The sequence below is a fragment of the Kwoniella botswanensis genome, chromosome 1 (assembly GCF_036426115.1).
Source record: "Kwoniella botswanensis chromosome 1, complete sequence".
NCBI lineage: Eukaryota > Fungi > Basidiomycota > Tremellomycetes > Tremellales > Cryptococcaceae > Kwoniella > Kwoniella botswanensis.
Window position 1 is genome coordinate 3,805,600 of NC_088599.1, and position 20,569 is coordinate 3,826,168.

Here is a 20,569-nt window from a genome sequence, read left to right on the forward strand (position 1 = left end):
CCTAATCCCTTTCACCCAAAATGTCACTCTTCGGCCAAGTTAAACGCCATACTCCCTCTGCCAAACCCCGTCGCTCACCTCTGCCCACCACCTCATGGGACGCAGAAAAGAAATACGACCTATCTCCTTCTCCATTACAGATAGGTGGAGGGTACGGTAGATTCTTCAGCGTCATTTACCTACCTTATCCTTCATTCTTATCATCTTCGAAATCAGACAACAGCAATAATCTATTAAATGGGAACTCACTATCTTCTTCACCGTCTCGAACTCACTCTCGACATTCCTCTCTATCCCATGGACATGGACATGGGTATGGCAAGAACAATAATAGGAGGTATATAAAATTATACGTACCTATACCGCCTCGTATATACACTCGACTGAACTCACCTCTACGTGTGATACTACTCTTAGTTATAGGTCTGATAGTAGGATTATTCTTGCTGGGATTTAGAAAGAGAGGGAACGGAGGTAGATCAACGTGGACACCACCTTTCGTGGATCCAGATACGAGGGTGATAACGGCAGATGAAAGTGCGATGATTTGGGAATGGGAAATCCTCAGTGGACATTATCCAAGTACCCAACGGCGTAAGTTATGAAATCACCTTTTATGACCCATCTTTAAAATAGCTGACCCGTTTCTTTTCATAGCACCTGATAACCTTCCCCTCTCTCCCTCTTTGCATAACCCCGTTGTCCCCTCGTCACTCATACCAAGCATTACCACCCCGACTCCACTTGTCGCCTACCAAAATCGGAATTCCCCTTCTCAGCCTCAGATAAATCTTGTAGGTCAAGGTCCAGAGAGGAACTACCTCAACGCATGGGATACAAGAGAAGGTACACCGGGCTTCGCACCTAGACCTGCACCAGGGACTATATTGGATTTGGATTTGGTCTTGGAGAAATGCGATTTTGGGAATAATAAAGTGAGTGGGAAAGTTGATATGAGGAAGGTGTACGATGAAGCAAGACCTGGAGCGAGTGCTTTTTAGAAAAAGCAGGGTAGAGAATCGCATCAGTTATTTTCGTGGGATGTTCATGAGAGTCAGGTGAAATGGTACAGAAGACCTCATACGGGGGAATGGAGGGTTTGGTCCAGTCATGCTGCATGAGCTGACCATTTTGACCTCACTAGTACGTCCGAGACTGTCTCGAATTCCTTCGGATCGGCGGAGGACTAGATACAAACGGACGTGTGAGACGAGGAAACTACCTATCACAGTACAAACAGATGTACTACGAATCGACTACACCGGAGAAGCGGAACGACTGGACACCACGCACCAACTCACTCACCACTCGATCACCTGACTTGTCCCGATCACCCCTCAGTCTACAAAACCCCTACCCCGTATCAGCAAGTTTCGACTCTCGTGCTGCCTGCGACGAACTACATCCTAGGATATTCCACATGTTCTGGGCAGGTCCATTCACCGATAAACCATATATGGCTGTGATGTCTTTCCTATTCACGCAGAACCTAGGGTTGGACAAACCGTTAGAAGCTACTTCGGATATAGTCAAGGGGACATGTAGACCTCAATTCTGGGTATGGATCAATCCTGGTCCAGCTGCTGCTGTACCCAACCCCTCAGCGAAAAGAGAGATGTACGAGAGTCTAGCGATCAACCCATGGTCCGCTCCATTCTTACATGAACGATTTAGAGAAGTGGTCAAGTTCAAAATGTGGAATACGACTGAACAGTTAGATGGGATTGATGAATTGAAAGATCACTGGAGGGATATGCAAATTTTCAATTCGGGTGGTAATGTCTATAAACAACAACAACAGAAAGAGAAGGCTGCTCCTACGACTTCTACAGTTGACGATGCTCCGAAATTAGGTGAATTGTTAGATGAAGTGAAATCGGAGGTTAATGAGGAAAGTGTAGAAGTACCTCAGACTACATCTAAACCCAAAAAGAAAGATAGTGTATTTGAAAAAGTTGGTTCATCCTCTGAAACGGATTACGATCGATTATCAGTGATTTTATCAGATATGGCGCGATTCGTCTTGACTTATCGATTCGGTGGGATCTACTTGGATGCCGATACGTTGTTTTTAAGGGATTGGGAAGAACTATGGAACTATAGAGGTCAATTCGCCTACAGATGGTCATGGCATCAAAAATATAATACGGCAGTATTGAAATTACATAAGAAATCTGCCTTGGCTACGTTCTTGTTCAAAACCGCTTTGGAGAATGGATTGGATTTCCACCCCATGACTGTTTCGAGATATTTGAAAGATGCTGGGTTGGACAAATTGCTGTTTAGAGTACCGGATGCGCTGTTCGATCCTGCTTGGTTGAATATGGAGAGGTATCAGAGAGAAAGACCACCGTTCCCTTATTTCCCAGAGTGAGTGGTTTGGTTTTTTTTTGGTAGTTGATGCTAGGAAGACTGTGAAGGAAAAAAAGCATAAATTAGCATGTCAAGTAGGCGAGCTTCTGACATCGTAGCTTATCGTCTGTATATGAGGGAGAAGGGATATTTTTACATTATTTTGATGAGTTCGCTAACATATTTCATTCCGATTATAGATTCTCGGTATTCTTCTCAAACGATAAATTTGATACCGCCGGTCCACAGCCATTAGGGTTCGATGGTTTCTTCAGAGGTGCTTTCTCATATCATTTCCATAATTTCTGGTGAGTGACCGTGTCATAAATCCCATCCGACACAACCTTCTCTCCATCTGTTGTTTTCGATGTGTTATACTGTGCTGGAATGCTCCCCACTGATGATGTATACGCAGGTGGCTCCCATTCGACCCTTCGCGCAATTGGCCAGACCTCGGACAAAGGTTCATCAAAGGTGAAAAAGCACTTCGGGACGCTGCGAAAGCCTCGTCCATCGATGGACAAGCTCACCTAGTAGCCGATGATGTTGACCTTGACGAAGAGGCAGATGATATCGGAAAGACCAAGATCGAAGGTGATAGTTTGGTTACTTCGAGGGAAGATATGGATGATGAGATTGATTTGAGTTGGTCGACCGTGCTTAAGAGGACGTTCGAAGGGTATTTGAGAGGGGAGAGACCGAATGCTTATGGGGAGTGGTTGGAGTGGGAGGAGTAGGTGCGATCTAGGAAGGAGCATGAGACGGGTGTGTTTCGGGAATAGGATGACTCATCTGGTGAATAACAAATCACTCCATCAAGTATTTAATGAATTCTTTAGACATTTAGTAAAATAATAAGAAGTATATACCCCACATCCAAAATAGATAAACAATAATTTTTATATACCCCCAATCCCCCATTTTTTTTTCCCTTTTCACTCTCACTCCTACTCTCGCTTGGAGATTGGACAAGCTTGGTTCATGAGATGAATGAATGATATGTGCATATGTTTTTGTTATAGGCCACAATGATTTCGCTTGCATGTGAGGTGGACGAGATGGGATGATAACTTAACGTTACGCGTCGAACTGTGCTTGTCCTCCACTTTGCACGTCCATTCATTCATGTTCGAAAATGTTATTGTTGTTAATCCTTGTTCTTCTGCATACTTTCATACGTCATTTGGATAGATATTGCAAGAAGTGAATTTGTGAGGTCGATCATGTCCAACATTTCTTTGACTCAGGCCAACGAGTTTCATATCTACTTCAACCAACAGCGGCAGAGTAAGTACGATCTTCCCATACTCGCGTTCACTGTCTGCCTCCCTTCTTCACCTAAACATACCACATACCACATAACGCAAACAGACATGGGTGATGGGTATCGTACGTATACTTATAATTATATGTATGATTTTGTCTTAGGTATTCTGGATGATCTCAACTCGTCGTCTAACCTGTCCGACCTCAATTCGAAGATATCAGATCTACGTACTCGTGTCGATCAGATTTCAGCTTTGATACCTGTTTACGATAGAGTCAAATATGATAAAGTGAGCCCATCTCATTCCCCATACATCATATGTTATTCGAGAGGAAATGCTTAGGCTCATTGGCGTCTCTTTCTTGGGCTGTATATAGCAATTAACAGAGTTGGAACAACAAACATCATCGCTAAGGACGAGGGATAAACCGAAATCGAAATTTACTTTTAACAAATCAAAGTCTAGCAGTATCAAGTCTTCCTCTACGCCCACGCCCACACCTACGCCAGGAAACTCATCATCACGTCAACCTCAGGCTGAAGCATCCTCATCCACATCGATTTCATCGTCCAATACTCATACCATATCCAACCTCTCCCACCGATTGATCCGACCCCCTAAAGATGTTATCGGAACATACACCTTATCCCTCTCGGATCTATCAGACTGTATCATAGACCTCCGACCGAATGTACCTGACGATAGGGATGGAGAGGCCAAGGATCAAGCTAGGTTGACAGCTGTACATGGGAAATCTCTCGAGAGATGCGTGGTAATCACGCCAGTGGTGGGAGGAAGTGTATTGTTGGATGAGGTGAAAGGGAGTTTGTTGATATTGGGTTGTCAGCAGGTACGTTCTCTCATCTGTCAATCTGTGAAACAGGAGTGTGCTTAGGATGTTCATTGATAAAATTGTATATATTTATATATATATAGTTCCGTATACACTCTTCATCAGTGACTACTATCCTCCTTCATGTCGATTCCTTACCAGTTATTGAACATTGTACCAAACTCAAATTTGGATCTTATCCCCATGGATTGCATGATGAGAATGTAAGTCAGAAATTCATCGAATCTTCGTGTGTTTTTAGATGACTAGAGCTGTATCAAGAACATGGAGAGTGATAATTGCTAACCTCTTCCCGGACCTTCAGACCAACCTGAACTCGAACTTGAACTTGAATTATCGGAAAGTACAAGATTTCGATTGGCCTTTACCTACTCCTTCACCCAATTGGACTCTCCTAGCAGACCAGGAGCCATCATATCATGTTGCATTGGTACGGAGGATAGAAGATGTGAAGAGTGATGAAGAGGTCAATGAGGTGCTGAAGTCACTTTTAAGTGTGAACACAGATAGTTTCTAGTGAAACGAGACTACACTGGACTGGAAAGGTCGGATGGGATTTATGACATGATCGGTGCAATATCACCTTACCGCATTGTGCATTGTGCATTCGGTCATTGTGCTGAGATAGATGGATAGACATGCACTGTCTGTTTGATAGCGTTGCATTACATTGTTACAATAGGACATCTAGTTGAATACTGGTATCGGGATTATATAATCAGACAACCAGAACCAAATTTTCATTCCCGTTTCTCATTCAAATCACTTGGCATCTCAAATGAACCGAACCATCCGGCGCAATCCTTCCATACTAACCAAGCAATCCCTTCTGCGTTGTACTACATTCAGATCAAATCTCCAAGATACTCACTATATCCAGATACTTTGTCAGCTTCTTCTCCTATCTCATTCCAGATATCGAAGGCTTGCAACTCACTAGCTCTTCCTCTCAGACTTCCCCCCTCTTTACCTTCCACATCACCTTCACTGACCACCTCTTCCAATCCAGGACTATTGCCGTACTCCGCATCACTCCCCGTAGTCCTTTCTTCCAGTTCCTTTTCCTTGTCCTCCTGTAAATGAGGTAAAGTAGATTGTCCCTGTGGGTGAGGATGAGGTGCAGACCTCGTACCGTCCTTACTTGAATTATGCAACTTATTCAATATCTTCCCCTTCAAAGATTTAGCCAAATTGTCAGCTTGAATTTCTTTTTCAATCTTTTCTTCTTCCTCGGCTTCTTGTTCCATGTTGAATGCGTCGGCGGCGAAGTTCACACCTGAATCAGGTAAGACTGTTCCCTTGCCTGAGGTTGATTCGGCAAAGTTTTCATAAAGGTTTTCACCAGATGCATCACCTCGACCTTCTCCTGACCTGCATGATGGCAAAGACAATATATTAGCTGAATGTACGAGACAAGCTTGGAGGTATCAGATGTCATCGAGAAATGATCCGACTCACCAGAAATGGAATGCCCGGGAGATAACTCCATAACTCGCTGGAGTGACCTCCACCAAATCTCCTCTTGCAATTTCTACCGCTGGAACCTCGTTAGGAGGTAGTCCAACAAGGTATGCGAGCTACATTGAGAGATTCATGAATAAGATGATTATCCCTAGGTGTACCTCAGAAGACAACCTACGAGACATCGAATGACAGACGCATGCCCAATGATCAGTAAATCATCTTGACATCTCTCGAGCTCAAAGATGACAGGTTCAAGTCGGACTGCACAATGACAAGTCAGCTAAAATCAGGTCGCATAGGGATCGACTCAACTCACCACTCAGGTCATGGTACGATTCCGCTCTTGGAGCTCTATGAGCATACGGATCACTCAAGAATCTATCCCATTCATCAGGATATAATTCCATCGCTTCGCCAGTCGATAACCCATCCCATACACCACTACAAAAGCATAAATCAGTTTGATTCATCGTCTGTAGATCACCTTGTTAACATGAACTAACGGGTTAATTTCACTCATTATCGGTTTTTGAACTACCTTGAATCCAGAATGAACGAATGGCCATGCAGTATGATACGCTCTTCTTCTTGCTGAGGTCCAAATCTGTTGTTATTCAATCAGCTTTCCGTTGTATAGATGATCATACGGCGAAGCTGAAATGAAACTGACAAGCAATGGGTTTTCATTTCCTACTGCTTCGCCATTAGCTTTCTTCTCTTCCTTCAGCGCCTTTCGTCTAGCTATAACGGCAGCTTTCATCCTTTCAGAGTATTCCCATCCGGCTGGGGAAAGATCCGAATCTGCTTTGTATGAGTGTTCGATGAGGGATTGACCGGACTGCAAGTGATATATCAGCATTGATTCGTATGCAAAGTGATAGATTCCGTGTTTCATTGTGAGTCGTCAAGGAATACAGACAATTGACGCACCCTCGCGAAATATATCGTCCTGGGTTTCGTATGTATATTCATCAAGAAGAAACAACATCTCGTTTGTAGATATCCTGAACATATCGAGTTTTAGTGAGCTTTTCTGCTTTTGAAACGAGAGATACAGCTTACCTTCTATCCTATTTACTTCAATCCTCTCACCGACATTCATCACTTTTATAAAAGGACCTTCGTCCGCTGTGACAGTATCATACACTTGCTCTTGATCACGAATACGACTCCAGTAATCTGCTACTGCTCGATCGGCATCCCAACCTGCGTACTACGGGGAATATACGATGATCGGAAGATCAGCACAGGTCTCTCAATCGTGTAGTAGCGCAGTCAAGAACTTCTGAAGCTTGACGTTGACTTTAACTTACATCAGGTGAAGATAATTTGACACTCCTTATATTAGCAGTGATGATTTCTTCTTGATCGCACACACTCTCTACGTTATGGACAGAACAAAAGTATAGCAGAATTAGCTCCTCGAACCTTCTTCTAATTCTACAGAAATTTGTAGTCTTCGTCGTTGATCATTTTTACTTACCCAAGAAAATAACGTGTACACCTTTACTCTCGAATTTCTCATAACAATCTTTCCTATTTTTCACATTCCCATTATTCGCATCGTATATAACGACCTGACCGCCTTGGACAGTATAAAAATCCATAATTTGATCTTCCAGTTCGTTCTTGATTCGGCGTCGGAGAGCGTTGGTAGCTTCTGACCGAGGCGCTATGGTGACAAGATGATACAGCTTTAGTGATGTAATTGGTATATGTGATAGAAGACTGAAAGAGGTTCGAGATCGCGTAAAGAGAAATAAAAGTCTCCACTCACATTTCGTCTGAAAGTAATCTGGAGGTACGTTCTGTGCACCACCCAATACCTTTCGTCTATAATCACCTAAAGAATAAACCCTCGTTTTTACACCTAACCATCTCAGATATCTTTCCAGTGCTCTCGAAATGTGTGTTTTGCCTCGAGCTGTATATTCACGGAAGAGCGATATAAGCTGAAGCCTGACAATATGCGACGAATAGCTCACCTGGCAACCCCACTGTGACTATGAGAATCAGACCGGCATGGAACAGTCTTCCAGACTGGGTGACGTATAATGGAGCGGCCATGGTGTCTTGGGCGCAATGAAGATGGAAGAGGTGCTATCGATGACTTGATGCTTTGTTTGACTATTGATCGGGTGCTTTTCTCTATCTTCTTGTGGGTCGATATTTCCAGTGATGATTCTGAGCCGAGAGGATAGGATTTATGACGGTATGACGATGGGACCAGAGTATGGTATGTGGACAGTGGTGACAGGGTGAACCAAGGTGAGTCGTAGTGGGAGTGTGAAAGGAGCGGTCACCTCCGCTTTTATCTGTTAGTTTGATCCCGTTCAACTATGACATGATCCGGCCGGAGAAACCGAGAAATCGATAACCGGAGTGACCACCTGACTTGAGCTTGAATGGATGGATGTTGATCTCTTGACTGCTCGTATGGTTCATCCTCCATCTCTGAGTGTGGTGATCCTTCGAAGGAAACCTATAAGAACGAATGCAAATACCCCATATCACTATTGGCATCTTCATCATAGCCTGAGGGTGCCATCATCAGAATGAGAGCCATCTCACGTCGACTTCCCACGGGAGCTGTCACTCCTCTCATCACCAGATCGAGGCTTCTACCCACCTACACCCGATCGCATAGACTATATAGACAACTCTCTTCCCTACACTCTACGAACCTTTCCTCTTCCTCGACTCATACCTCCAATCTGGTCAACAATACCTCAATCGTCAAACCTCACTTCAGAAAGATCCTCATCGCTAATAGGTACGCTAAACCTGGGCTTCTGACGATCGTGGATGGCAGACCAGCTGAGAATGAATTCATAGAGGCGAGATAGCATGTCGTATTATCCGAACTGCCAGGAAACTAGGAGTGAAGACCGTAGCAGTATTCAGTGAGGCTGACAAGGGCTGTATACATGTACAAATGGTTCGTTGGATCAATCTGTGTATATCTGCTGCCCTCCAGTTCAGCTAACTCGTAGGGGTACTGAATAGGCAGACGAAGCGTATTGTATCGGACCAGCACCAAGTTCTGAAAGTTATGTAAGTGAAAGCATTCCCAGCTCCTGTGGGGGTTCTTTGATGAAGATGAAAAACTGATATTTCTGTGAATAGCTGAATATCGATAAGATCTTGGCAGTAGCTAAAGCGACAGGAGCAGAGGTCAGTTGACCGAAGTCCGCAGGAGGAAATCCAAAGTGTAGCTAACAAATCCAATAATTCTTAGGCAATTCATCCAGGATACGGATTCCTATCTGAATCTTCAGTTTTCGCAGAACGGATCAAAGATGCAGGTCTGGTATTTATCGGACCTCCCACATCAGCTATCAAGAGTATGGGATCGAAGAGGGAAAGTAAGGAGATAATGACTGGTGAGCTGTCAGTTCCTCCAAGGTCAAATTACAGCTGACACATGGGAATTAGCTGCTGGCGTTCCTTGTGTACCGTAAGTATACGTTCTTACATCGCTAGATATGCTTTGCAAAGTCCTGATGATCGGAAATTCGATGCAGAGGATATCACGGTGCCGACCAGTCCCATTCTGCTCTTTCAAAAGGAGCAGAACAAACCGGCTATCCCCTCCTTATCAAACCAACTCACGGAGGAGGTGGGAAGGGTATGAGGATCGTTAGAGACCCTAAATCATTTGAAGATGAATTGATCTCAGCTAAAAGAGAAGCTATAAAATCGTTTTCGAATGATGAGGTACTGCTGGAGAGATGGCTAGAGAAACCTAGACATGTCGAAGTTCAGGTTTTTGCTGATACGTTTGGGAACACGGTGGCGTTGGCTGAGAGGGACTGTTCTGTTCAGAGAAGACATCAGAGTATGTTCAGTCGTGTTTATACTACCCCATGTCGGTCAGCTGACGATACTATCGGGGATGATAGAGATAATCGAAGAAGCCCCAGCACCTGGACTGAGTCCTGAGCTCAAAAAGGATTTCGCAGAGAAAGCCGTGGCTGCTGCCAAAGCGGTCAATTAGTGAGCTGATCTGTCCCAAATTGCCTGCGCACAGCTAACGACGCTTCTCGGATAGTGTTGGAGCAGGAACAGTTGAGTTCATCATGGATGCTGAAACTGGGGAATACTTCTTCATGGAAATGTGAGTAACTACAGCTACGATGATGATGGCGGAAGTGAATTTTACAGCAAGCTGACTTATTTTTGGTTTTGTAGGAATACCCGATTACAAGTAGAGTAAGCTGGCTGAACGTCACTTCGAATCGAGCTCGCAGCTGACAGCCCGTACTCTCTCAGACATCCTGTCACCGAGATGGTTACTGGTATCGATCTGGTTGAATGGCAATTGTCCGTAAGCTCAGCTCTTGCGTCCTTATCGCGGTATCCACTGGCTCAACATCAACCTCATATGTGTATAGGTGGCAGCTGGAAACTCACTACCATTAACTCAAGAGCAAATACCTTGCAATGGTCATGCATTCGAGGCTAGAATCTACGCCGAGAGACCCGAATCGTAAGCTACCGATCAATGTCTGCTTATTCTTGCGGGCCTGTAATCGCTTACTGTCATCTTACAGCAACTTCTTGCCCGACGCTGGAAAGTTACTCCATACCAAAGCACCCGTGAACGTGCCCCATCGACTGGAGACGGGATTCTGGGAAGGGGATGAAATAAGTTCGTACTATGATCCAATGGTGAGTTGTTGGTCTTGTTCAAGTATGATCGCAATCTACCCCTGCACTCCTGATATCATTGAGCCGAGATCAGCTGGTTGTCCGCGACTTGCACCTCTTGTGTAGAAGGGCGCAATAAACTGATTTTGGGAAATAGATCTCCAAACTTATCGTCCATGGACCCGATCGATCGTCTGCCCTTTCGCTCCTACGCTCAGCCCTAGGTGAATATCAAGTTGTAGGTCCATCGACCAATATTGAATTCCTCAAATCAGTAGCGGGCCATGAAGTCTTCGCAAGCGGTCCTGTAGAAACCAGTTTTGTGCCTGTATGTGTTCCTCATTCTGTCTACATTCTCATCTGGACGTGGTTGAGCTGACTGACAATGACACCCTCAGACCTACCACACCGACCTCTTTCCCGCACGTCATATCCCCACTGAAGTCCTGGCTCAGGCGGCACTCTACCTCACTCTTAGATCTGAGAAAGCCCATCAAATACTAGGTGATGGGCCTTGGTCTAAATTAGTTGATCTAAGATTCGGTGACGAGGTAATCAAGGAATATAAGATAGATGACCATCTCATCAAACTTAAGCACACCGATAAAGGGTATTCTGTCAGTATAGATTCACAAGATTGGATTGATATCTCATCGAGTATGTTGAACGAAGAAGGTATAGAATTAATCAGTGAGATTGAGAATAATCACGTGAAATCAACTATTATTCCTGTCGCCTCAACTGGACATGGGCATGGTCAAATTGGAGAAGAGAAATTGCATATATTTGCATCTTCTTCACATTACATCCTTACTCATCGACCTACATTATTGGAAGATCCATCTTTATCCACATCCACTTCTAACGGTAGTAACCAAGATAAACTTGTATCGCCTATGCCAGCTACTGTAATAGAAGTGAAAGTAAGATCTGGAGACGAGGTAAAAGAGAATCAAGTGCTGGTAGTGCTAGAAAGTATGAAGATGGAAATATCCATTAGAGCATCTAAAGATGGGGTCGTTGGTGAAGTGAATGTGGAGAAAGGAAAGGTCGTTCAGGAAGGTGAAGTGTTGGTTGAGTTGGCGAAGCAATAACGGAATAATGGGACTATTTCATTCATTGAACCGAGTTAGCTTTTTGTCTTCTTTCTCGTCTGTTGTAACATTAGATGATATGTTTGTAAAGCAAAGAAGAATGTATAGGTTCAGTCCAAGTATATAGGTATCGTCCACACCTCTTGTCAGGGAGGCTCAGGCTCATTAAATCAGGTTTTGGTAAAGCATCATAAGTAACAGAGGGTATAGGAGAATTATGGGATGGATAGTATGTATATGTTGAAAAGAAGGGAAGAAAGAACATTCGACTTACATTTGTTGCACTGTGTTCAACTAAAAAGCAAATTTCAATTCTCCTTCTACGGCACCTCTTTCTAATCCCAAATCAGCCAACAACTGATCATAGTCCTCTTTTGAATTTGTCCTTTTGAAGTATTTCAGATGTCTTGCTCGTTCTTGTACGAGCAATCTCAACGATCGCTTGTTGGAGGTATCCTTGGGATTTTGGACTGTGTGAGAGAGTAGATTATGGATTTTGGAAGTGAGTAGGGCGGCTAAAATTATCAGAGGGGAGTTAGCAAAAGTTATGAGAAAAACCGAACGATCGTATTGAGGAGTGTGGATGTAAATGACGGGGAAGTTGAAAAAAAGAGACTATCGACTCACCTTGTACTCTTGAACTACCCGTATCTTTTCCTTGTCCAAACGCATCAATGACCCTCTGTCTGTTCAAAACGTTCACAGCTGATTTTGAAGAGTTTCTCAGATCTAATATCCTCATGAGCATCTCAGATTGTTTATTCTGTTCTTCCTCTACTGCTATCTCACTTCCATTACCGCTACGATTATTTGAAGTTGAATAACTTAATTCAGTCGAGATATGAGGTAAAGCTCCGAATAAAAGATCTTCATCCGCTTTACTTATACCAGGTAATAAGTGTTTCGGTCTTTCCCCTTGGCTATAATTCGGTGGAGGTGAATAAGCAATTTCATCGTAGTTCAATAAAACTCCCTTGAGCTTTGAGTTATCCCATTCGTTCTCTGGTTTCGGAGGTAACGTCGCACTTCCACTTGCGATTGTACCAGTTGCGGAAGATTGAGCTTGAGCCTGAGCTAGAAGGGTACGTGAAGAGGGAGCTCTATAGTTGACTCTTCCCAGTACTGGATCGATCGATTCGGGCTTGATCACTTTGGAAGCTTGAAGTTCGAGATTGGCAGCTTTACGCCTCTTAGCGATGAGCTTACGCTTTGATACGCTGTGGACTTGCGAGGTGGAGAATGATCGGAGTCGCGAGGGACCTGCTACTGCCGAGGGGGAGAAGCCTGAGCGGATAGAAGGGAGGGTGAATGACATGGTGATGTGTGATTGAATTGGATATATAGCTTGGTGGATAGTTAGGTTGTATGAGCAAGTGACATAAATGCACAAATTAAAATCAAAATATCTACCTAACCCAGAAAGTTACTCTGGCTCTCGTTCGGACTTTTGTTTCGATATGTACGGTGTATGCGGTGTTTTGTGATCTGTGGCACTTGTGCAGGTCCTCTTCCCACGTGACTATCTGATTATTCCGATCTGTGATCCATTTATCGATTATCGGCCGGCTAATATACGAGGAATATAACGTCAGTCACATACAGCAGCAGCACAACGTCATCTCATCCCCCAATAGGAGAGAGGAGACCACCTACAACCTGCAACCTATAACTCTGTCCCTTCCATTAATTACTGCACTTTTAATTCGTTAACACCCATTCATTCTTGAACATTCCTCTCAAACACATCAACACTCACAATGTCATTCAGATCAGCTACAAGACTCTCCGCGCGACTCGCTTCCGCTTCCCGAGCTACCTTAACCGCTCATGCCCAGCCAGCAGCTAGGAGGTACGCATCTACCACCGGACCTCAAAAGGGGGGTGATACCACTTGGATGATCGGTTCAGCAGTTGTATTCGGTTCTTTGGTAAGCTGCAGAATCCTGTATCAGATCTTAATACCAAGTGGTCTGGTTGATATCCAAATGAAAGCTAATAGGTCATTTCCTTCATCAGGGTGCATTCCTCCTCCCTTCCAAAGCTTCTTCCCACGCTGCTACACACTCCCAAGAACATGCAAAAGTAAGAGCAGAAATCAACGAATCTGCTCCTACAGTGAAACAAGGAGAGGCTGTCCAAGCAACCGATGCTGGTAAATATTCACCTGTGAGTGTGGCCCATCTATCAAATTGCTTTGTACCTGTCCAGACAGAAACGATCCCCTTCTATCTCTTGGATTCAAGACATATGCTAATCAAATGTCTGGTACTCCATAGAAAACCCCTGACCCTTCAGGAATCCACAAAGATGCCGATAAAGCCCCCAACGAAATTCCAGTGAAGAAGGACGAGTCCAAGACGATGCCTGAGAACTTGATCGAGAACGATTCGTTGAAACCTGAATCCAAATCTGGCGGGCAAAACGCAAACGAAGTTGCCAAATCTCAAGCTTCCTCTGAAGATAAACAGGACGCTCCCGGTACCGAAGAGGAGGATGACGGTGCCGCTGGAAAGGAACAGGGTGAACCTACTCAGCAAGAAATTAAGGATAGTATCCTCAGAGCTGAGGTGGGTACTGCTTCCAATCTCAATTCCTGTCATATAGAAGCCTGGATTGGGGTGAAAGATATTCTTCTTTAATCATTCCTCTGTCTACAATCACGGCTCTGAGGCGTATACTGAATTTAGTGGTGTTGAACTTTGAGCTGACTCGACATTTGATGATCTATTTAGCGAACAAACACCCCTAAAGCAGCTATGAGCGAGGAAGCCAAGGGCCACGAGACTCAAGCTGAGTGAAAATATAGTTAGAAGCAGATTGGAAGGATCTACATTACACAGCTGAGGTTAACGTGGGTAAAAGAAGTAAAAGAGAAAAAGAAGGGGAAGAATTCGAAATTCACAAAAGTGAATAAAAAGATATACAACATAGGATAAAAAAGTATAAAAGAGATGCATTATCAATCTTAAACAGGTATACGTGTTTGTTGTTACTCGAAGAGGATTAGAGTACGTTGATGAGTTTGCTATCACGTCGCTTATTATCATCGTGGACGAATTGCAGCACCCGTTATGCACCAACCTTGAATGGATGTATCGTCGATAGCGCTCCTTTCCTTCTTCATCCGTTTCTGTGAACTTGCTTGTCTGCAGACACCCTGGAGGACACATCGCAAGAGAAAGACAAATTCACACCTATTGAAGGAGGAGCAATCAACGAGTGAAATTCAGCGTTCCAATTTGAAAATTCGGATATTGTAGTTGTATCATCTGATGACCTGAAGTTCAAGGCGCATACATGGATACTTGGTTCATGCTCGTAAGTCGGGGTGGGTTTACCTTTGGTATCATCAAATCAGAATCGCACTATTTACCGCAATAATGCGTGTTGTTACAGCAAAGTATTCCAAGATATGCTCAATATCGACCCGACGAAAGATCCCGACGATTTCACGAACGTCATCAACCTCACAGATGTGAAAGACTAGAACGGTCCCAAACGTTGAAACTCTTTTTTGATCTGGCTTATGGGAGTATGATGCCGATCCCAGATATAGGAATCAATACTTCATCGCTCACATCCCTGATGGGATTCATGCAGAAATACGAGGCAACATATCCTCTGGTAGTTGTCAGATATGCCTTGAGGGCTTGCGCTTCGCAGAAGGGCGTAGACGTTTTTGGCATGTCATATTTGGTTCACTTCTGGATAATCCAGAGCTATGTAAGGCTGCAATCACTAGTAGAACTGATAAAGACTGGAAACATGATGATAACATGGGTACAAAATCAATATTAGATGATATCTGATTGAATCATACGACGACTTGACTTTGTTTCGATATTGGTCGATGTCGATGCTGTTGGAAGTCACGTCCTAGATCTTTCTGCAGTCAGAATGAAACCGTTTCAACAGATCGTCAGTAGATATAGTTCGGCTCTTCTGAGAGCGAGCGCTTCTGTCTCAGTGACAAATCGAAATATTTGGGATCAAGAGTCAGGCTTCTTAAAAGGTGACTGGGTGGACCAGAAGGAAATGATAGCTGAGGAATCCGAAGACTACCTCAACAATCACGAGTAATGTGAAGCTAGCGAAAAGATATCATACTGTACAGTGAAACCTGATCGAATGATGACCTGTTATCGTACATCGACTTGTGGGTCTATCGTACAACATCCTTCCCATCACCTAACACTTTCCTCTTAACTTCCAAACTTACACCATTCCCACCATTCTCCAATATCCTCTCTGTAGCCAGCTCATCTAACAATTTCAACTGTTTCTCTGTACTTTGCATTTCTGGCGGAACGGTCGTTTCGCTATTCGGTGATTCCAAGAGACGCGATACGGCCTATAACGAGAAGTCGCATCAGCTGACCAGATCATCATAACATCAGATCAGATAGAAGAGACGAGACATACCAATTTTATACCCCACCATGTTCTTGTTCTGCGTTGATTCGGATTAGTTTCTTTCGTACCTTGCATTTCGATTGACCGTAAGAGGTGTTTGAGGGACAGTTGATAGTCGCTACGATAGAAGATGATATATCAGTGTACATTTTTGACGGTGAAATAGAAGTATATTTCGAATTTAGGATAAAGATCCGACTGGACCGGAGAGGATTGGAAGAGAACGGTAATAGCGAGATGTGCCAGTCAAAGTGCGATGCTTTGAAAAGCAAACTTACCCCATCGTATAAGCTACTTCTCCCGCCCTTCTCACCGCCCCTTCATCCCATGGTTGTAAACTCATTAGATGACCCAGCGCATCCAACGCCTGGGTGTACATTCCTAGTTCGCAGTATTGTTCGGAGAGTAGAGACCATCCGGAAGGGTCAGAGTAGAACGTATCGAGGTATTTGAGGAGTAAAGGGATCGCCGAGGTGGGCGAAGATGAGAGTGTGAGGGAGATTAGACGTTGGTGAGCGGACTGTAAGTACACAGCCGTCATTAAAGTCAGTTGAGAGTTAAGAATATATATGGTATGTGAGTGAGAGAGAAACACGATATGATTCCATATGGATATATGCTGTGATGACTATTTGCCTTGTCTCGTCCATGGGAAGCTGCGTAAATCATACTCACCACATTAGTCTCATCCACCCTCAGTAGACCCTCATACACCGCTTTAGCATCTTCCGATCTACCTTGCGACTCTAGTAATAATCCATCTAATATCTTGACTCGGGGCGAGTTGGGGAATTTGTAATGAAGTAATTTGATCTGTTCCTATGAGATGTTGCTCAGAGCATTAGCGTTATTCATGAGTGTCACAGTGGTAGGCTCGATAAGGCATTTGATCTCGCTCGATGAGACGAGTGAGAGATGATATAGACCGTTCAACTTACTTGAGATAATTCGATTTGACCTAGATCTAAAGCTGCAATAGCCAATTGTTCCCTCAAAGCCCATTCTACGTCATGAACAGCATTGGAGTTAGTATATCTTCTTTCTCCTGTCGAGAATTCGAATGAATAGAGGAGTCAAAGAGAAAATGGAAGGTTATGCTGGGATTATAGGCACGACACGACAGAATGACAGATCGTGTCCTGTTTCAACTCAACTCACCTTGATCACCCACTTTACCACTTTTCAACAATTTCAATCCCAATTCGATGACTTCCTCAGAGCGTCGGGCTCCTATCGTACGCCATCTTGACAGTACCTCGAGATCTGATGAGGACATCTTGCTTAGGTTTATGTTATTTTTATATGGGAGGTGACGAACAAAAAGGATGTCAGAGATAGGATCTAGTTTATTGACAACACCTCACGGACAGCCTCCACCGTACGAGTGATTGAACACTGGTGGCATACCATACATCGTCGTCAAGAATAAAATAACGATCACTGTATACATAGGACTTTGAGCTTGGCGGAATGTTCACATATTACATACATAGATGATAGTGAATGGCACTGAGGTACAGGTATATATCCGTCAAGAAGAGCTCCTCTCCCCACTTGTAGACTTCACACTTTGTCTCTGTGAAGAAACCTTTCAAACACACATCATATTCCGATTATCCTCTACTAAATTTGACCCATCACTGAGTAATACCGCATATTGTCCTTTGCTACTCAAGCTCACACCGTACCTTCCCTATTCCTCTGATTGTTTCCTGTTAAATGCGCCGTAACACCTTCATTCCTAGCTCTCTCCCACGCCTCATCCTCCTCGGCATTACCTATTCTGTACCCGCCTCTTTCATCTTCATCAGATCGTCTGGCAGGTTGAGCTGCATGTCCAGTCAGATGCGCAGTGACGCCCTGGGATTCAGCTGTATTCCATGCATCTTCTTCTTCCCTGTTGACTGACGGACCCTCTCCGGCAGGTGGTTGGGCCCAGGGAGCTTCAGGATGATAATCGCCTTTCTCGTATCCGCCCGGAGGTGGGGGCGCACCATTCACTGGTGGCCCAGGATAAGGAGGTACCATCCATGCTTGTGCTCCACCCGGAGCGCCTGGCGCACCTGGTGGTGGAGGGTAGTAGTACCCTGGTTGCATCTGGAAGGACTGTTGTTGGACGACTCGACGAGAGCGGATAGACGATGGGTCGAGGAGTTGACGGTAGTACGATAAGAGGATTGAAGCGAATAGGAGCTGATAAAGAAGGCAGTGGAGGTCAGTCTCGTTACAACCAGACTTGACACGTCGTTTTGCTATTTCGGCTAGGAGAAATAGCTCACCGATATGACAAGGGTCAAGAACAACCATGCGAACACAGACCATGTACCTCTATCCCAGGCATTGTCGCAGACTGATTGATAACGAAGTCAGCCTAAAATGCACGAAAGATTATAGCCGTTATTCAGACTTACTGGTCTCGGCTTGATCAGTGTTGATAGTGGTAGTATCTCCGAGACTCTATTAGATTCATCAAATTAGCTCGATAGTAAAGACTGAAGGAGATACTCACGTCGAATGCAGATTGTCCAGTCTCATTTTTGACACATTGGGCGATTAAATCGTTCTATCATCATGAACATGACTTGTCGTGAGCTTGGTTCGTTCTTACTATTGAATGATCTGATCCGATCTGACAGGGATTAATTAACTCACCTTCATGGAGAAATGAATGACCACAGACAAGATTTGATTGGCAACATTTACCAAAATACCAGTTGGTGCTAAAATCGCGAATAATCTCGCTAAATTTACTTTTTGCTATAGTCACGAAGTACGATCATGGTCAGTAAACGTGTAGAGCGACACATGAGAATGATACATGATCTGAGATGTGGTGTTCATGGGTTGATGGATATATGATTTGGGAAGAGAGTGGAAAACTCACAACTATCGCAATGAATATACAGAAAGCTTCTATACCAGCTATGATAAAGTATAATATCGCTTGGACGATATCGAATACTTTCATTTTTGCCGTCTCTATATTCACGTTGGACAAGGTTTACAGGTTGTCAGCAAAAATTTGTGATGGCATTATGCATTCATGTGATGAAATAGAAAATGTAAATTTTATCACAAGACTTGGTTCACTCACCATTATCATTTCCCAGATCTCTTATACTATCTACACCCAAAGCCAAACCGTATATAAAGCCCAAGCCAGCGGTGAAGAATATGACTGGACGTAGAGAGTACGGGTAGACTTTTTGTACTACGGCTGTATACCTTGGTGGTGGACCTGTTGATCCATCGGGTCCATTGGTACCAGAAGTATTAGGTCGTTGAAATTGGAGGGAAGGTTGAATAGGATGATCGGGATTGGATTGAATTGACATTGTTGGTTTGATCCAGAGGTGAGTTGGATTATAATTGACGAATCATTCGACAGATAGAGTGGTATATATTGTGGTTGATTGTCCAAGTTACCATAGAGGTTTCGTTTAGGAAGCGATATTTGATGGTGGCAAGGTGATTTGCCGTCGTTGTCAAGTGAAGAGATGAAAGGATAGGTTGTCATGTTATTAGACGTGAATGAAAGGGGGGTTACCAGTGGTAGACAGATATATATTTATAGATAGGAGGATGAGAAGATGAGGGGGAACAAAGCGAATAAAACGTTAGCATTCCGTTACTATATCAACGTCTTCTCGCAGAATACGATGAAGTGTTATTTTTAGGACGAAGAGTCCTAACATTGTCTAGGAGCTAGGCAGACTGTTACTTACCCGAAGGTGGTGGTAATCTAGTCTCCATCTTGACGGATTATCTGACAATCTGACTGAGTCGTTTGATACCTTCTATATGATGATTATGGGAGGATGTTGACAAGTTGTTAACTTATTCGTTTGTTTGTTTGCGTCAACGAATTATGGTGTTTCTCCGCAGGCTTTTCGACTCTTAATTATATACTTAGCAGTGTAGCAAATCTTGACTGGAGATGGTCGTCGCTGACTGTCTCAATCGATGGTGACTTACAATGATGTGGTGATGCTACGTGCATAGAGAGGTGCGGGAAGCAATAAAATGTGAGAGATTGGTAGTTGAGTGATGTGATGTCTGTGATGTCACTCGTTCGTGGCGGTGCAGGTTCCAGCGTAACACATTTCTAGATAGTGGTTCTATAGCAGCTCGACCATCTTTTCTGCGAGTCCATATGGATCCACTTGATAGGAACTCGGACCAGGCAAGGAAGTCCTAGGATGCATATGAAATTGTGCACATTATATGTGACGGATGACGGAACCCTGCTCAATGTTCTTACAGACGCTCCCGTGTCACTGCAATATTCAGTCAAAATCAACTGCATTGCACTTTCAGTGGATGAGACGGGAGTCACGCCTGTCTTGGAGGTCATACTCGACACTCCACCAGAATCTCGTTGACAATCTCACAGCACACATAGCTGCTGCGATACTCAGTGAGAAGCCACCCTGGTATTTGATGGATGTTGGCTGTTGGCGGATGGCCGTTGTCCG

General features: G+C 43.9%; 8 protein-coding genes across 8 annotated transcripts; 4 read left to right on the forward strand and 4 right to left on the reverse strand.

Moving 5' to 3' along the window:
* Window positions 1–20: 20 nt before the first annotated feature.
* On the forward strand, window positions 21–3,089 carry L199_001448 (uncharacterized protein; the record flags this gene model as incomplete). Its single annotated transcript, XM_064887202.1, has 5 exons — window positions 21–594; window positions 658–935; window positions 1,145–2,370; window positions 2,553–2,660; window positions 2,768–3,089. 5 exons carry the CDS (start codon window positions 21–23, stop codon window positions 3,087–3,089), a joined length of 2,508 nt encoding a protein of 835 aa, XP_064743274.1.
* A 486-nt stretch (window positions 3,090–3,575) lies between these two features.
* On the forward strand, window positions 3,576–4,990 carry L199_001449 (uncharacterized protein; the record flags this gene model as incomplete). Its single annotated transcript, XM_064887203.1, has 5 exons — window positions 3,576–3,639; window positions 3,781–3,908; window positions 3,997–4,470; window positions 4,557–4,676; window positions 4,778–4,990. 5 exons carry the CDS (start codon window positions 3,576–3,578, stop codon window positions 4,988–4,990), a joined length of 999 nt encoding a protein of 332 aa, XP_064743275.1.
* A 328-nt stretch (window positions 4,991–5,318) lies between these two features.
* Window positions 5,319–8,004, reverse strand: L199_001450 (uncharacterized protein; the record flags this gene model as incomplete). The annotated part of the gene is made up of 12 exons (XM_064887204.1): window positions 5,319–5,844; window positions 5,932–6,050; window positions 6,113–6,198; window positions 6,254–6,378; window positions 6,441–6,541; window positions 6,608–6,775; window positions 6,868–6,941; window positions 7,000–7,150; window positions 7,251–7,318; window positions 7,421–7,609; window positions 7,715–7,861; window positions 7,923–8,004. The coding sequence occupies 12 exons, from the start codon at window positions 8,002–8,004 to the stop codon at window positions 5,319–5,321; spliced, it is 1,836 nt and encodes a 611-aa protein (XP_064743276.1).
* A 488-nt stretch (window positions 8,005–8,492) lies between these two features.
* Window positions 8,493–11,681, forward strand: L199_001451 (acetyl-CoA carboxylase, biotin carboxylase subunit; the record flags this gene model as incomplete). The annotated part of the gene is made up of 15 exons (XM_064887205.1): window positions 8,493–8,710; window positions 8,773–8,875; window positions 8,944–8,991; window positions 9,064–9,111; window positions 9,176–9,320; window positions 9,373–9,394; window positions 9,462–9,775; window positions 9,840–9,933; window positions 9,989–10,054; window positions 10,129–10,149; window positions 10,210–10,264; window positions 10,332–10,426; window positions 10,491–10,608; window positions 10,745–10,915; window positions 10,986–11,681. The coding sequence occupies 15 exons, from the start codon at window positions 8,493–8,495 to the stop codon at window positions 11,679–11,681; spliced, it is 2,214 nt and encodes a 737-aa protein (XP_064743277.1).
* Window positions 11,682–11,975: 294 nt separating this feature from the next.
* Window positions 11,976–12,996, reverse strand: L199_001452 (uncharacterized protein; the record flags this gene model as incomplete). The annotated part of the gene is made up of 2 exons (XM_064887206.1): window positions 11,976–12,196; window positions 12,309–12,996. The coding sequence occupies 2 exons, from the start codon at window positions 12,994–12,996 to the stop codon at window positions 11,976–11,978; spliced, it is 909 nt and encodes a 302-aa protein (XP_064743278.1).
* Window positions 12,997–13,438: 442 nt separating this feature from the next.
* Window positions 13,439–14,479, forward strand: L199_001453 (uncharacterized protein; the record flags this gene model as incomplete). Its single annotated transcript, XM_064887207.1, has 4 exons — window positions 13,439–13,609; window positions 13,698–13,847; window positions 13,958–14,248; window positions 14,414–14,479. The coding sequence occupies 4 exons, from the start codon at window positions 13,439–13,441 to the stop codon at window positions 14,477–14,479; spliced, it is 678 nt and encodes a 225-aa protein (XP_064743279.1).
* Window positions 14,480–15,843: 1,364 nt separating this feature from the next.
* On the reverse strand, window positions 15,844–17,370 carry L199_001454 (uncharacterized protein; the record flags this gene model as incomplete). The annotated part of the gene is made up of 6 exons (XM_064887208.1): window positions 15,844–16,032; window positions 16,104–16,212; window positions 16,373–16,614; window positions 16,770–16,913; window positions 17,033–17,097; window positions 17,253–17,370. 6 exons carry the CDS (start codon window positions 17,368–17,370, stop codon window positions 15,844–15,846), a joined length of 867 nt encoding a protein of 288 aa, XP_064743280.1.
* A 401-nt stretch (window positions 17,371–17,771) lies between these two features.
* On the reverse strand, window positions 17,772–19,429 carry L199_001455 (uncharacterized protein; the record flags this gene model as incomplete). Its single annotated transcript, XM_064887209.1, has 7 exons — window positions 17,772–18,287; window positions 18,374–18,444; window positions 18,506–18,551; window positions 18,604–18,657; window positions 18,747–18,851; window positions 18,979–19,073; window positions 19,189–19,429. 7 exons carry the CDS (start codon window positions 19,427–19,429, stop codon window positions 17,772–17,774), a joined length of 1,128 nt encoding a protein of 375 aa, XP_064743281.1.
* Window positions 19,430–20,569: the final 1,140 nt, after the last annotated feature.